General features: G+C 42.5%; 1 protein-coding gene across 1 annotated transcript in view; it reads left to right on the forward strand.

Annotated features, from left to right (window-relative positions):
- The first annotated feature begins 2,787 nt into the window (after positions 1 to 2,787).
- The window catches only part of NEDD4 (NEDD4 E3 ubiquitin protein ligase), a 66,074-nt gene continuing 54,311 nt past the window's right edge, over positions 2,788 to 14,550 (forward strand). The window contains exon 1 of the mRNA XM_075505966.1: positions 2,788 to 2,905. Within this exon, the coding sequence (XP_075362081.1) occupies positions 2,861 to 2,905 (45 nt within the window). The 5' untranslated portion in view covers positions 2,788 to 2,860. The remainder of the gene's footprint in view (positions 2,906 to 14,550) is intronic.

Consider the following 14,550-nt stretch of genomic DNA (forward strand, 5'->3'; position numbering starts at 1 on the left):
CATGTCTTGCTGGAATATTGAAGATAACTATTGATCCCACTGAAAATGCACATAGCTCTTATCTTAGCATATGGATGCCTCCAGGTAACAAACCTGGTAACAAACCAGGTAACAAACACAAGCCTTGTTGATAGCAGATCATCTACTTATGGATTTGGGATTTGACTGTGTTGTAACTCCTGTTCTGGACAATTAGTGGTCTTTCCACACAAAAAAATTATCAGTGAGATCTTATTTGGGGCTATGCTACACTCTGCTACTTAAAATATGTAATATAACAAATTGAGTATGCTAATGCCCTGTTGTAAATTTCAAGAGGGCATTATTTCAAATTTTAAAGTTACTGAAATGACACGTTACTCAGAATTTAATGTTTGAGTTTTGATGTCTTACAAAAAAGCCCAATAACTAATGTGCTAATAAAATTTTCACAAACAAAACATTTGTTAAACAGGACGTCAGGATGCTTGAGAGTGCTTCTCATAGCCTTCTATTGTTCAGAAAAGCTGAGACTGAGACTGTGGAAAAACAGGTGAGCAGAGTTCAGGCAAGTGACAAGAATGTTGTCGTAGGAGATATATAGGGAGAAATAAACAAGTATCTTTTATTAAACTAACCAATACAATTTTGAAAAAAAAAACCCACAAGCTTTTGGGGGTCTCATGCTTTCTGTCTGACATGGTTTGTACACTCTAGCAGACTGTAAGATGCAGCACTGCAAAACCAGGTATTCATGCTCGACAGCCACAAACTCACATGCTTTTTCTAGCAAGCTGTAAGAACAGTTTACTCATCAACATTAGGCTCAATCACAGAAACAAGTGCTTCACAAAGTAACTGGACCTGGAAATCATGCCTGCTGTAACTTAGGCAGGTTTTCATTGCTTGGCTGTCACCCAGGAACCTCCCACTTAAATTTGGACAAGCCTCTAAACTCATGCTAGGAGAGTGCTGTAGGCAAGGCTGAGTGAAGGGAACTGGAGACAAACGCTGGGTGTCCAGAGGCTTGATCCAGAAACAGGAGGGGCTTGTTTCTTTTGAATTACCCAAAAGCTTATCTGTGTCTTTTTTCCAAACTTTATGAGTTGGTCTAGTAAAAGACATTGTTTCCCCATATAAATCTACCTGTTCATATTCATAGATGATCATGACTATGAAGACACTTGCCCAAATGGCACTTTGTTTCTCAGATACTCACCTGATTTTTCATAGGTAATACCCTACATTGATTTTGGCACATGCACAAACCGATGTTGCTGTTGAGATTGCCTTTCCTTGGAGCCTCCTGCTAGCCCTGGGAGGAGAGCGCAAGTGTGTGTGATAATGGGCAGAGGCTTGCCTGCGCCCTGCTGTGGAGGTGTTAGTTATCTGGGTGTTTCATGATCTGCTTGGGGCACAGTCCAAAGAGCTGAGCCTGGGTCTGTGTTTGTTTTGGAAGGGGTCGTGTTTCTCATCGGATGATGAGAGAAGTAGGTCACCCAGGTCGTGAGGGGCCAGGCTGGATGAGCTGAAAGGTGACAAACGACACTGGTTCCCTGCCAGTAAAGGTGCTGCTACATTTTTTTGTTGTTAGCGACACATGTGATTTTCCACATGTTCATCCTAAGATGAAGGTACGTTCTCTGCACTCGCAGGCTGTGCAGTGCCTGGAAGAGTTTGGCTCAGGCTTGTAGAAAGGCTTACGGCTACAAAGCTCGGACTAAACCACCCTATTTTATATTTTTTTTAGCACAGCTCTTCCTGTTGTCCTCTGCTGGCTGGGAAGGCCGGTGGGCAGACAAGGAGTCCCGAGTCATTCACGGGCAGCTGTTGAAGGCAGCGTAAATTCAAGCCATTTACAAAACCATTGTGGAACCAGGTCCTTCCTATGGGAGTGCGGGTGATGGCTGGGAAGTACCACTGAACGGTGATTTGGGAATAACCTCAAGCGTTCAGCTCCCTAACGTGTTGCTTTACCGCTTGTAAGTTTGAACGGGGTGGGGGGGGTGGGGCAGATTTTTCTTTTGAGAAAATATAAAGTCTTGACGACAACGTTGCTTTGATTTCAGACAAGGCTTTTACAGTTTATCTTTTTCTCTCCTCTAGCATTCTCCCTGCTTGGGTGTTTTGTCAGGTCAGCTCCTTACACAGCAGGGACTTCCTTCCTCCTCTCAGTACCCTGGAAGGCAGCACTACCTCGTCCTGGCGGGCAAGGTCCTTTCTGTGCATTGACAATGATTATTTTTTCCTCTCATTTTTCCCCAAATTTTTGCAATTCTAGAAGTTTCCCTGGATGCGAGGGGTTTAGGCAAGAGCTCCCACAGCTTGTGCCTGGCCCTCAGAGATGGGGAAAAGACCCCGACGATGTAAACCACAGGGAAAATTTTTAGAAAAACGATTTGATTCACCCCATGACCTAGCTAAGGGGTGCCCCTCGAGCAGGGCAGGGGGCAGGTACGGTGCTGTCCCGGTGTGCCCCCCGGGGCGGGCGGCAGGCCGGCCGGAGGCGCCGGGCGCCCTGAGGGGCGGTGGAGCTGAGGGAGGCGGGGGCGGGCCCGCCCGCCCCGCCGCCTTGGGCCGCGCGCCCCCTCGGGCTGCCCGCGCGGCGTGTGTCTCCGGGCGGGGCGCGCAGCGAGAGCCAATCGGGAGGCGCTGCCACCTCCCGGGTGGGCGGTGGCGCGGCTTCTGCGCCAATCAGGCGAGGCGGGGGGCCGGAGGGAGGAGGGGGGCGCGCGCTCGCGGTGCTGGGGGGCGGCCGCCGCTCTCGCGCGCGGCGGGCTGTGGGCGGGGCTGTGGGCGGGGCGGTGGCCGGCCGCGCGGCGGGGCGGTGGCGGCGGGTAAACACGGCGGCGGGAGTGCGGGGAGCGCGCGCCGCTCGGCCATGGCGGCTTCTCCTGTTGAGGTGTTCGGTCTGCCGGGCGAGGAGGTGAGGCCTGTGACCGCCCCACCCCGCGCTTCCCCCTTCCTTTCTCCGCGGAGGGCGGGCGGCGGCTTCTCCGTGGGGCCGGGCCGGGCCGGGCGGGTCTCCCCTCAGGGCGGGGGTTTCCTGCGGGCCTGCCGCGGTCTGGCGCGGCGGCGGGGAGGGGGAGCGGGGCTGAGGGGCAGGGTGAGGTGAGGTGGGGGCCCCGGCAGGCTCGCCCGGGAGTGGGGTAGCGTGGGGCCGGCGCCCCCGTGCCAGCTCCCCTCCGCACCGGCTGCCGGGCCGCCCCACCAGCCCCGGCCGGCCGCAGGGAGCGCGGTAAGCTGGCGGCTGCCGTGTCTCCTAGCACCGGCATTCCTGTCTCTAGGCTGCTTTTCGAAAGCCGTGCGAGCCTCCCCCTATAGACGGAGAAATTCGCGTGCGTTGGGCAACTTCCTCGTGACGGTGCTAGATGGGTGAAGCGGGATTTCTTCTTCCCCCGCTCCCTCCCCCAGTACTGAAGAATAAAGTCTTTGTTTCAGGCTTTGTCACAAACAGTATTTGAACCACTGAAGTGGTGCGTGGATTGAAATTGTACAAAAGGTAGTTTGGGGCCTGAGTGGTGGTGCTTTTCTCTGCATTGCCATTAGCGAGAGTATGAAATCTTGTGTGCGTTTCAGTGTTTTTTGGAGTAAACTCGTGGGTAACTGAAAGTGACTTCTGCAGCGACTTCTGTCGTGAGGTCGTAGTTCCTGAGCAGGTGGATCTTTGGAAGGTGGCTGATACTGATGTACCTGTTACTGTGCTTACGTGGTAGACAGGTGGGGTGGCCTTTTGCATCCAAACACTGGCTTGTGCATAGGGCAGAATATTAATGGAATAGTTAACTTTATCAAGAAGAAAGAAGGTCACTTTTTTTTTTAAATTGCAGGTACAGGAAGACTAAAAGCTGTATTCATCTGAAACGTGTTTGATAACCTGTGTGAAATGTCAGTAATGTTGTCTTTGAGCCAACAGGATATTTTACCAAGACTGTCTTTGATCAGCTCTTTTTGTGTCCAGGCAGTGATGGTCTCCATGTCAATGCACACTTGTTGCATCCTTAGCAGGAATTCACTTTATTAAAACTGTGAAATATTATTTCTCATCTGTCAGCATGGCTCCCTTTCTCTAGTTCTGTTTTACTTCTGGAGAAGTAACTATAAAGCTCTCAAATTATTTTTTTTTTCCTTCATCTTAATATTTGAATTGCATAGGAATTCTAACAGAAAATTAGCACAGTATGCTGCAAGGGTTGCATAGCACTTCCCATTGCAAGATCATATTTTTCAGTTGCTAGTAACTTTTTGGGCTATCTAGTTGGACTAAAGCATTCCATGCCTCAGGCTCTCTATTTTAACTTCATTAAACTTTGGTCAGTTTAGTTGTTCGTTGGCCTCCCTTGCTATGGGGAAAATATTTTGAAATCTGGGCAAAATTGAACAATTCTGATCTTCCCTCCTTCCTTTTGAACATGAACATGTTCCTTTGGAACAGTTGGGGGAAGGGGGAGAAAGTTTGAGTATGTAACAAATCTGTCGGATCCAACTTTTTCCATAATTCAAAAGCTTAGTTAAACTTTTCCAAGTTACAAATGTGAAAAATGCAGTTTGTTTATGATCAGAGGCTTTGATATTCAATTGGTGCTTATTAATTCACATGTGAAGAACTTGCTCAGTTTTCTTCATAGTTTTCATGTGTGATTCTGCATGCACAAATGACAAAACAAATTATCTTAGGGTTATAGGAGAACTGCTGCCAGCTGCTTCTGCCTAAGGTATTAGAATGGAAACTACAGTTCTGCCTCTCTAGATTGTCTTTTTTTGTCTTCCCAGAGTTTACATCTGGAAGATTGCATACACAGAATCACAACAAAAACACAAAGTCAGAAACCCAAATCATATAGAAAGTAGCATCAAGGAGTTTTCTGTAAAAGCCTCCCTCGCCCTCATTGTGCAGGCTTTTCATAGTTTATGTCTGCACACTGCTGCTTCCCCAGGGCTGCTCTGTGACCCACTCTGCAAGATGGATTTGCTTGAGGTATGGTTCAAAATTGTCTGGTAAAAGAAAGCGGCGTTATCTGCAAAACCTCTTTACTTGTTGGCAGCTGTTGCATATGATTATATGGTAAATACAATAATTGTAAATAAATGATAAATAAAATAAGGAAGGAAGGTGAGGAGAAGTTGATCTAATTGTTGAGGCAATTGAATGCAGCATTGGTGTATGGATTTTTTCATCCCCCCCCCACCCCCCCCAGGTTATGCATTTATTCTAGATTTCTTGGTGTATTACTGTATACACCGTTAGTGTATTAGTCACTTGGGCTTAATGAAGGATTGCTAATATGATGTTGCTGACACAAACAAAATGATGAAGCTGGGATGAAAAGGAAGCTGTAGCTGAGGTTATTGTGAATGCAGTGGGTTACCGTATATGCTGTATTTAGGTATCTGAATTTCAGTGCCTGAATCCAGCAGATGCAGTTGTCCTTAATTTCTCTGGTTCAGTTTTTCTTCTATAAAATGGATATAATATGCTTCTGTCACCCGAAGGACTTCTTATGATTTAGTTGGATATTGAAATAATGAGCACTAGAAAAGTCAATGGGGAAAACTAATAATTCTGTATTCAGAGCAGGGTCTTAGCAGTGTGTGGAAAATGAGGTCTGGGGTCACATGCTGAAAAATGAAGACAGGAGAAAATACAAAATAGTAGTTTGTGAGCAATACTAATTTTGTTTACTTAGTAAGGTGTCTGTCTCTTAGAAATAAATAGTTTATTATCCTATCATCAAAAGTTCTAACGGGGTGAATATACAATAACAGGCTACAATAAATATAATCTAGGGACAGTATTAGGCTAAAACTGAATGCTGATCACACTTCTGAAATCTTTTCTTGTGAGTCATTTTACATTGCAGGATAGTATACAGAAAAAAGACAAATGAACAGATTATGCACCTTGTTACAGCTGATCTCAATGTAGAAAAATAAAGAGCTCTAATAATATTTTTAAAAATTACTTTTTATTGTCTCTCTAACTTTTTTTTTTAAAGAGGAAAGAAATGCCTTAAAGTATACTTCCCACCTCCAGGTCAGACTTTTTCTCACAGTGCTCTTTGCCTCAGGCTGCTTGAAAAAATCAGTTGGGAGCATTAACTCTGCTGCAGACTTTGTCTTGACCTGCGAGGTGGGTAACTGTGCCGGTTGCATACTTGGGATACGTCTACCTTTTGAATATAGTTGCAAGTGTTGGTTCAGATCCGCAGGAGTGGACTGACACAACTGCTGCTGCTTTTCTTTGTCATAGCAGTGGTAACTTTGCTGGTGCTCTTAAATGTGCTTGTTGAGGTGGGGTGTCCTTAGCTACAGGGTTTTTGGCTGAGGGACTTTCTAGTACAAAACTTTCAGGTGGCTAAGACTTGGATTTCTATACATTACATACTTTGATCAAGCACTGTCTGACACTGAGCTATTCATTTCCAGTTACTGTGTCTTTGTGACAATTGACTGCAATACTAAATACAGCATTTTCTAACAGTAATTGTGGAATGGCCTTTCAAAGACTGAAGGAAAAATCATTGATATCTCAGCTAATGCTCTGTTATTTCTTTGGTTACAGAAGGAATTATATTTTTCAGTGGTTTGCTGGGTTAAAAATGTAATTGTTAAAGAACTGTCCAGAATGACAATGTATTTATTTCTGTTTTCTATTAAAATACCTGCTTGCACTGTAGGGCTTTGGAATGGCATTTAATAAAATGGCGCCACTTGTCTATATACATGTATTTCCTAGCCAGTTTAATTTTAAAATTTTTATATGTCGCAGTTCTTTCACTCCCAGCCTGAAGTAAGGACTTTCTTATTTTGCTTAGCTCTTTTTATATTGCCTAAATAATCTAAGTTAGCTATCTCTTTTGATCTGTTTTGTCTGTTATGTTTGATCTGTTTCAGGAATCAAACTAGTAATGGGAACTTCTCATAGGCAAAAATACGCTTCTCACTTGTATGCATTTGCCATTTTAGATTTCTCAGTCACTTGAGAGCTGTCCTATGTAGAAAAAGTGTTCTTGTTTTCTTCAGGTCACGTAAGATTTCTCGTAAGCATATGGTATTTCATTCTGGAAAGCTTTAGATATATCTTTATATTCCTTTAGGATATACTGCTGGAGTAGGTTGTTTATGGTTATTTAGCTTGCTGCTGGTGAACTGAATGTCTTGGATACATGGTTTATATTCTCTACTTCTGCACACCTTACCCCACAGCCCTTCTCATACTGTTGTATTTTGGAGATGATGCTGATGACCAGAAATCTTTCAGACATTACTTTGGAGACTGACATGGACTAGTCTTCTTCTGGATTGCTTCTTACAAAAACAGTAATTCTGTTTGGCTCGTTTGTGCCTGAGCTTGAGGCAGCCCAGTGCTTCTGTTCCTGTTCAAACCCTATGGCCTCCCCAGCACCTCTGTACTGGATGTCTGCTCCATCTGACTCTGTTCTTATATGGGGCACTCAAATAGGAAAAAAAATACACATGCATGCCTCTGTGCTTCAGAAGTGCTCTGAATTTATTTTAGGCTGTGAAGGACTTTCCCATTGCAAGGCGTGATCTGGAATCCAAATCCAGTGTATCTGGAGTAGTTTAGACACTTGTAGAAATGATGATGCTTGTTGGTTTGGCGTTTTGGGAGTTTTTTTGGTTTTGTTTTGGGTTTGTTGGTGGTTGGTGGGTGGTTTTGTTTTTTTTTTTTTGAACAACAATATAATTTGTGTAGATCTGATGGTTTCCAGAAGCTATCTTATGTACCTGGATTTGTTTTGTTTTGTTTTTTAAGCCTTTCTTTCACACTGAACTAACAAACACTGACTGTGACTGTTGTGGATATTTGGTTGCACATGTTGAAAAGTGGTTTGGTGGTGGTGGTTTTCTTGGTTTGTTTGTTTGTTTGTTTTTTGGTTTTTTTTTTGTTTTGTTTTATTTTTTAAGTAAAATTCTGTTGAAAAACAGATAACTCCATTAATGGACTCTTATCTTCTTGAATATTTTCCTTAATTTGCAATCGAACGGAGATGTTAAATACAATCTGTAGCAACATCCAGCATTTCCTGAAGGATGAGACTTCCTTATTTATGAACACAAGATGCTCCTATGGTACAATTAATGTTTAAGTTCTTTTAGTGAGTTAGTAAGACTGGACTGTAACTGGCAGGTGGAATTTAATGACTTTCATTATGTTTACAAGATTGATTAATGTAATTCTTAACAGGAATCTTCCTGAATCCAAAACTTGCTTTGCTTGCTTTGAGAGAATTTCTTCAAAGAAAAATGGTTCGGCTCTGTTGGTCGCCAAGGAGGGGGAGGAGAGTGCTCTCTGGGTTGTGAAGGAATGGTCAAGATGGTAAAGTCTCCTTCCCACTTTCCACCTCCTGGTGAAATAAACTGGTGATGCTAACAAAACATTATCATTTAGAGGTCACCTAACATATATGTCTGCCTCACTTGTAAGGTCTGAATATTGCAGGAACTACTTTCCTTCAGCTAAGGCTCACCATTCTGTGGGAGATGCTTTCCTTCAAAATGAGATGGTAGGTTTTAACAATAACTTCATTGGGCCTATTTCTCATGCTGTCAACTTTGTATCTATCTCCTGCTGGAATTGCTCAAGCCGAATATAGCATATGTAAGTGCTCTTAGCTAGCCTGATCTTATAATTATGTATTGGAGTTTCTTTGTTAAGACCTGAAGAATTTTATTTAAAATTCTTAGTACCTCTTTCTCTAAAATATGAGGAAGGTCTGTTCTTAAATGTTGTTTTTAAGGTTAGACAGGTGAAGAATGTCAATATTTTCTGGACTGCTTAAGGGAAAACATTCTGTGCTAACCTCACTGTAGGTAATGGAAGAGCCAAATCCTTAATTATTCAGACTCTGAAAGGTTTATTTGAGATTAAAAGACTGCTTATTGCTCCAGTAAATGCCATTAAGGAATTTGTTTTTGTTGCAAAACACTCAAACATAACTTTTATGGTCACTGATGATCTTGAGGTAAAAAACCAAAACAAACCCCAAACTTTTAATGCAACTTAAAATAAGTAAAGTGCTCTTGGATGGGAGATACAGGCTAGGAAACTTGCTAAGATACAGATATAGAAACACAGCAGTTTCAACTACTAAAATTGGCAGATGCAAGAAGCTGTCTATTCAACTGAAATATGCAGTCACTTTAGCTGTAAGTAGGTTTCAGCATCATTTCCGAGCTGCTCCTAGGCTTCAGAGCCTTCTATGGGATGATGTCAGTCTTTAATCAATGATTTGTGCTTGAAATACAAGCTACAGTAGGGTAAAGCTGGGTGCCTTGAGTAAGATGTCTCACAGATCTGAGACGCATCCTATAAAAGAAACTATACATTCATGGCGTGTATCTCTTGCACTAGTACTTACTCTTTAACAGGGTCTTGGCTTTATTGCACTTCTGTCCATGCAAGTGTCCTAACTTTTCTTGCTGTTTATAGTTGTTCCTTAATGAGGTCAGCACTCTGTGTAGATGTGCACTGTGGAACACTGTATAATAGTTGATAATATCTTTTTTTTTTTTCTTCCCCTCTACTGACCTTCTGGACCTCAGTACATGGGATGGGAGGGATCGCTGTACATGGGACGTGGACACGTTCAGCTCGGTGAACATCCCTTCCTTTTTATGCTCTTTCACTGGGCCAGGCTATTTACTGGTTTCCGTTTTGAACTTCCAAACTATTGGTATGTTTATTTCAGCTTGCCTTATCTGCACATACCCAAAGCTGAATTTTCTGTTCTCTTTTTATCTGTGCACTGTATACAGACATGGTATGAAGCTTAAGAAAGCTGTAGTGTATAATTCCTGATATTACCAGAATCTTAAAAGGTGATGCTGCTGACTGTTTTGTTGTTGTAATATCCTTTGATGCTCTTTTCTTGGCTTAATTTAGTGGTAGTTGATTCTTGACCTGTCTCACTGGAACAAAAGAATAACAGGATGTTATTGCCTAGAGCAATTGTTTACTGCAAAGTGTGCTCTCTGTTAGACTACTCAGACATTTTTATATTGGCTTCCTCAAAAAAAGCTGTCTAGTAGTCCAGCAGATACTACCATTTTATGTTTTACATTAAATTAACTCTCTTGTTTTTGGTGTTTCCTTAGATCCTATGTGAATCTTTTCCGTAGAAGTATATTGAAAAAGCAAAACCAAAACTTGAACCAAAGATTAAAATAGGAAAGCCAATAAAATTAATTTTTTAATACTAATCAAATATGTAGTCTGAAGAACCCTACTCCTAATTAAAAACCTTTCTCTTCTATTGCTATACAATTTTTTAAATTTATCTTAATGTTATATGTAGCTTATGCATGTCAAACTGCTTTTTCTGTATGGTAGTTGTTTGTCTGAGTCTGACTCCAATCAGTCACCTGCTGGAGGTTTGGGATGTGTCGGGAATCATTGTTCAACCTGAGGAACAGATTGCAGCTTGCTGAAAAATCCTGAAAATTGGTTTGGACTTGAAGTGTTTACATTAACATCAGAGAGCACCTTTATAGCCACTGAATTAGATAATAGCATGTTACGTGTTTTGTCTTACTGCTTCAAGTGAAGAAGTTAGTAGTGTAATACGTAGTAGTGTAATAGTAGTGTAAACAGTTAGTAGTGTAATACGTTCATAGTTGAATTATTGGATGTGCAGACATTAATGACTGGCAAAGGTAAATGCCTCTTGCTGGTGTACCATTATAGTGTTTCAATGCACCAAACGAAAAATTTTGAACTTCCCCCCCCACCCCCCGACTCAGGTATAGGCAGCAGCTAAAACTTGTAAGATGACAAGTTACAACGGTTTGTTGTGATCTTGTTGTGAATCTTATCACATTTAGTTTGTGTAGGAAATACTTCATCACTTGCAGTCCGTGGAACTGGCAGTCTGACTGCATGCACATACACGTGTATGTACACATACATGTGTGCACGCTCGCAGACTGGAGTCTGCCTTCGGGGACCCAGACGAGGATCACACTTCGTTGTTGTTCTCTTGTTTGTTCAGTGTTTTGTACTGTAGTCATCACCGTGTCATAATTTCTTTATTTATGCCTTCTTTCTCACCCTTTCTTTCTGCATATGCTTTTTCTTCTGTCTTCTGCTCTGTCTTGGACTTTCACCACAAAAGTAGGAGTCACTCTCCCAGTTGTCATTAGCATTATTTTCCTACCATGTGAATTTGGGAAGGATGGGGGTGAGAATGGACAGTGTTAATACCTGTCCTTTATAGTCATTGACTATAAACAGCTGTAACCCAGGCAAGACCATTCTATTCTGATAAAGTTGTGAGCAAGTTTTAAACTCCTGAAAAGGCTGAAATTTCTTTCCAAATGCTGCTTTCTTGCCCAAAACGAACAGTTCAAGAACTTCTCACCTTAATATATATTCATTGAATCTAGGTAGATTCATAGTGACGTTTGTGGAAATGAAATGCTATCCACTTCTGGAAGTGCCACTTTACTAGTTTGACTCTTGCTTTGCTGTGTAGAGAACACATTTTAAAACTATTTTAATAGGCATACCTAAAAAGGATTTTTGTGTTATGATTGGTTCAAAGTATCACAGGCTGGCAGGCATTGCCTTTAAAGCTTTAAGTTATTGATTGTCTACATACCAGCTCAGAAACCTTCTATTTCATCATCTTGTTACATACTATCTGTTAGTAAATAGATTCATTGTTAGAGATTGTGAAAATGGCATGTGTTAGCAGACCCAGCTATTTTGACCAGTTAATCTTGAACATATACTTCAGAATATACTAATACGATTAACAATAGAATAATGATAAAACCTGGAAGTTCGTAATAAGATAACTAACTTGCTGATTCAGCTCTGTAAAGGATGTTTTGTCTGATGTTTTAATCAGACCAATAATTTTTGGACAGTTCAGTCTCTGTGTAGTAGCCTTATCCTCCACACATACCCAACCCCTCAGCTTTAAAAATATTATATAACCCCTAAAAATAATTTATCCTTGAATTTGTTAGGAGCAGACTGACTGATATAAACACTCAGTGTCATTTGGACTTCATTTGTATGCAGCCACTCCCTGGCAGATTCAATAGTTTAACAAATGCTGCTTCTCCTCCCACAATGTTTTTACCTGATTCATATTGGGGTACTTGTATTCTCAGAGGGGACAGCTTAACAGTTCACAGTTTTAATGGTGGAATGATCTGCTTGTATTTTGCATATGATGCTGTGTTGTGGACCATTATTGTGTTCCCTCCTTCTCCCCGCGCCCTGCCTCCAGCCTCCAAAGTGGCTGGCAGTCAAATGCTGTCAAAAGAAGCTGAACATCCTTGCTCCATCTATACAAACAACCCTGGTACAACTCTGTGCCCAGAGCTGCTGCCTTTGATGGGCTGTCGTGTGTGCATGCCTCTCAGAAGTGCATGTCTGTGTTACAGAGCAGCTGGGTACTAGGGCATTAAACCTGTAAGACTCCTAGTGTGTTCAAAGCAGCAGTGAAACTCTGTCTCTTCAGCTGCACAGATGGAATAAGTTCAGACTGACACCTTCAAGTTAACATTGGGACTGCAAAAGCGTGGGTGGGCATTTATGGTCAGGAAGAGACTCTTGGGGAGATAAATTGGTCTGAGAGCGCAGTTTCCTAGACAAGCTGCAGTGCTACTAGACACAGCTGGTGTGTTCCTGGTTACTGACTAGGTGCCTATCCCTTCCTATGCCACTGGAACCACTGGAAGCACTGCAGTGGTGGAAAAGAGTAGCAAGGCGAGCTTGGGCCTGTCTACAGTCAATATAGAAGAGGTACAGGCTGCAGCCTGTGTGCGTCTTAGACCACGAAAACTCTCTCAGGCTGCAGCTGCCTGTGGATCTACAGAAGCAGTTACCAATCCACCATTTCGTGTACGAGTGGCTACAGAGGGGGCAAATAAGGATCTCCTGAGCAAGGTGAATGCTCAGTTGGCAATAACCCCAGCTGGCAACTAAGCACCACACAGCCACTCAGTCACCCTCCCCCCTCCCGGTGGGATGGTGGGGAGAATCTGAAGAGCACAAGTAAGAAAACCCATGGGCTGAGATAAGAACAGTTTAATAATTGAAATAAAAATATAATAATAAATTGTAACGAAAAGGAAAATAACAAGAGAGGGAGAGGAACAAAACCCAGGGAAAAAACAAAAAAACAAGTGATGCAACTGCTCACCACCCACCCACCAATGCCCAGCCAGTCCCCGAGCAGCGATCTCTGCCCCCCTGGCCAACTCCCCCCAATTTATATATGATGTCGTATGGTATGGAATAGCCCTTTGGCCAGTTTGGATCAACTATCTTGGCTGTGCCCCCTCCCAGCTTCTTGTGCACCTGGCAGAGCATGGGAAGCTGAAAAGTCCTTGACTAATGTAAATATTACTGAGCAACAACTAGAACATCAGTCAGTGTGTTATCAACATTATTCTCATACTAAATCCAAACCACAGCGTTATACCAGCTACTAGGAAGAAAATTAACTCTATACCAGCTGAAACCAGGACATGAATGAAGAAGAAAAGGTTCAAAATTGCCTTTGAAACCATGAGATTTTTGTTTTGAACCTATTCCTTGTAGATGCCAGAATCAAGTACCTGATGCTTTGTCTCAGTGCAGAGCTTGCATCACCTAATCTTTGGCTGCATGAAATTACCTTCAAACAGTTCTGGAACTCTTCGACTGTCCATTGCTTTCTGAGATCAGTGTGTTTGGGGCAGCTTTTGTGAGCTGTAGCAGCAGTTCCTTAGCAATTCTGCCTGTCATCAGTGTGTGGGGAGAAAAGGTCGTGTGGTCACAGCGCAGACTAGTATCCTGTCAGCAGGCCTCTCTGGCTCTTCAGGATGTGTGGGGTTGTAGCATAATGGGCCCTTCCAGCGTAAAGCACTGTTGACTTCATTTGTATTGAGCTGTCTGAATTTCTCCTGATCAGCCTTGTGCACGAGCGTGACCAGAGAATGCAGAACCTAATCTCTCGTGATTAAGTATTGCCCTTGCACATTAGTGTGGATTTTTTCCTGAAGTTTCTAGTCTTTATAGCTTGGAAAAGGAAGAAGTGGACCCTTCAGTATCACCTATCAGTTTAAAAAAATACACAAAAAGGTGTGTGGTGGGTTTTTGGGGGGTGCGAGCGGTTAGTGGAAAAAGTGAAAGTGAAAAAGGAGATCTGTTGGGAAGATTGTTGTGAACAATTCGGAATTTTTTTAAACTTTTTGTTAATCTAGAAGGATATTTCTACATGACAGTTCATAAGCAGATGTCAGCTTGCTTAGTTGTTCTGCTGGGCTAACTAAAATCCTGTAGCTGTCGTAGTTTGGCACCGACCCCAAACAAATAATACTCTCTCTTTCAGCAAGGCATGTTTAAATCAACCTTTAGCATGCTAGCCTCAAGTTTGCGGCTTCTAGTTTCCTGAGGTCACGTACAAAGCAACTTGTCTTTTCGTAAAATAGCTTTCAGATAAATTCAGATCTGTATTATGATACAAGTAAACAAACCATGTGATTAAGCCAACTTTAAAATCTGAGGAGTGTGGATCCTATTTCTGGGATCTCCCCTGTATGGACTATGTT

The sequence above is a fragment of the Mycteria americana genome, chromosome 6, assembly GCF_035582795.1.
Source record: "Mycteria americana isolate JAX WOST 10 ecotype Jacksonville Zoo and Gardens chromosome 6, USCA_MyAme_1.0, whole genome shotgun sequence".
NCBI lineage: Eukaryota > Metazoa > Chordata > Aves > Ciconiiformes > Ciconiidae > Mycteria > Mycteria americana.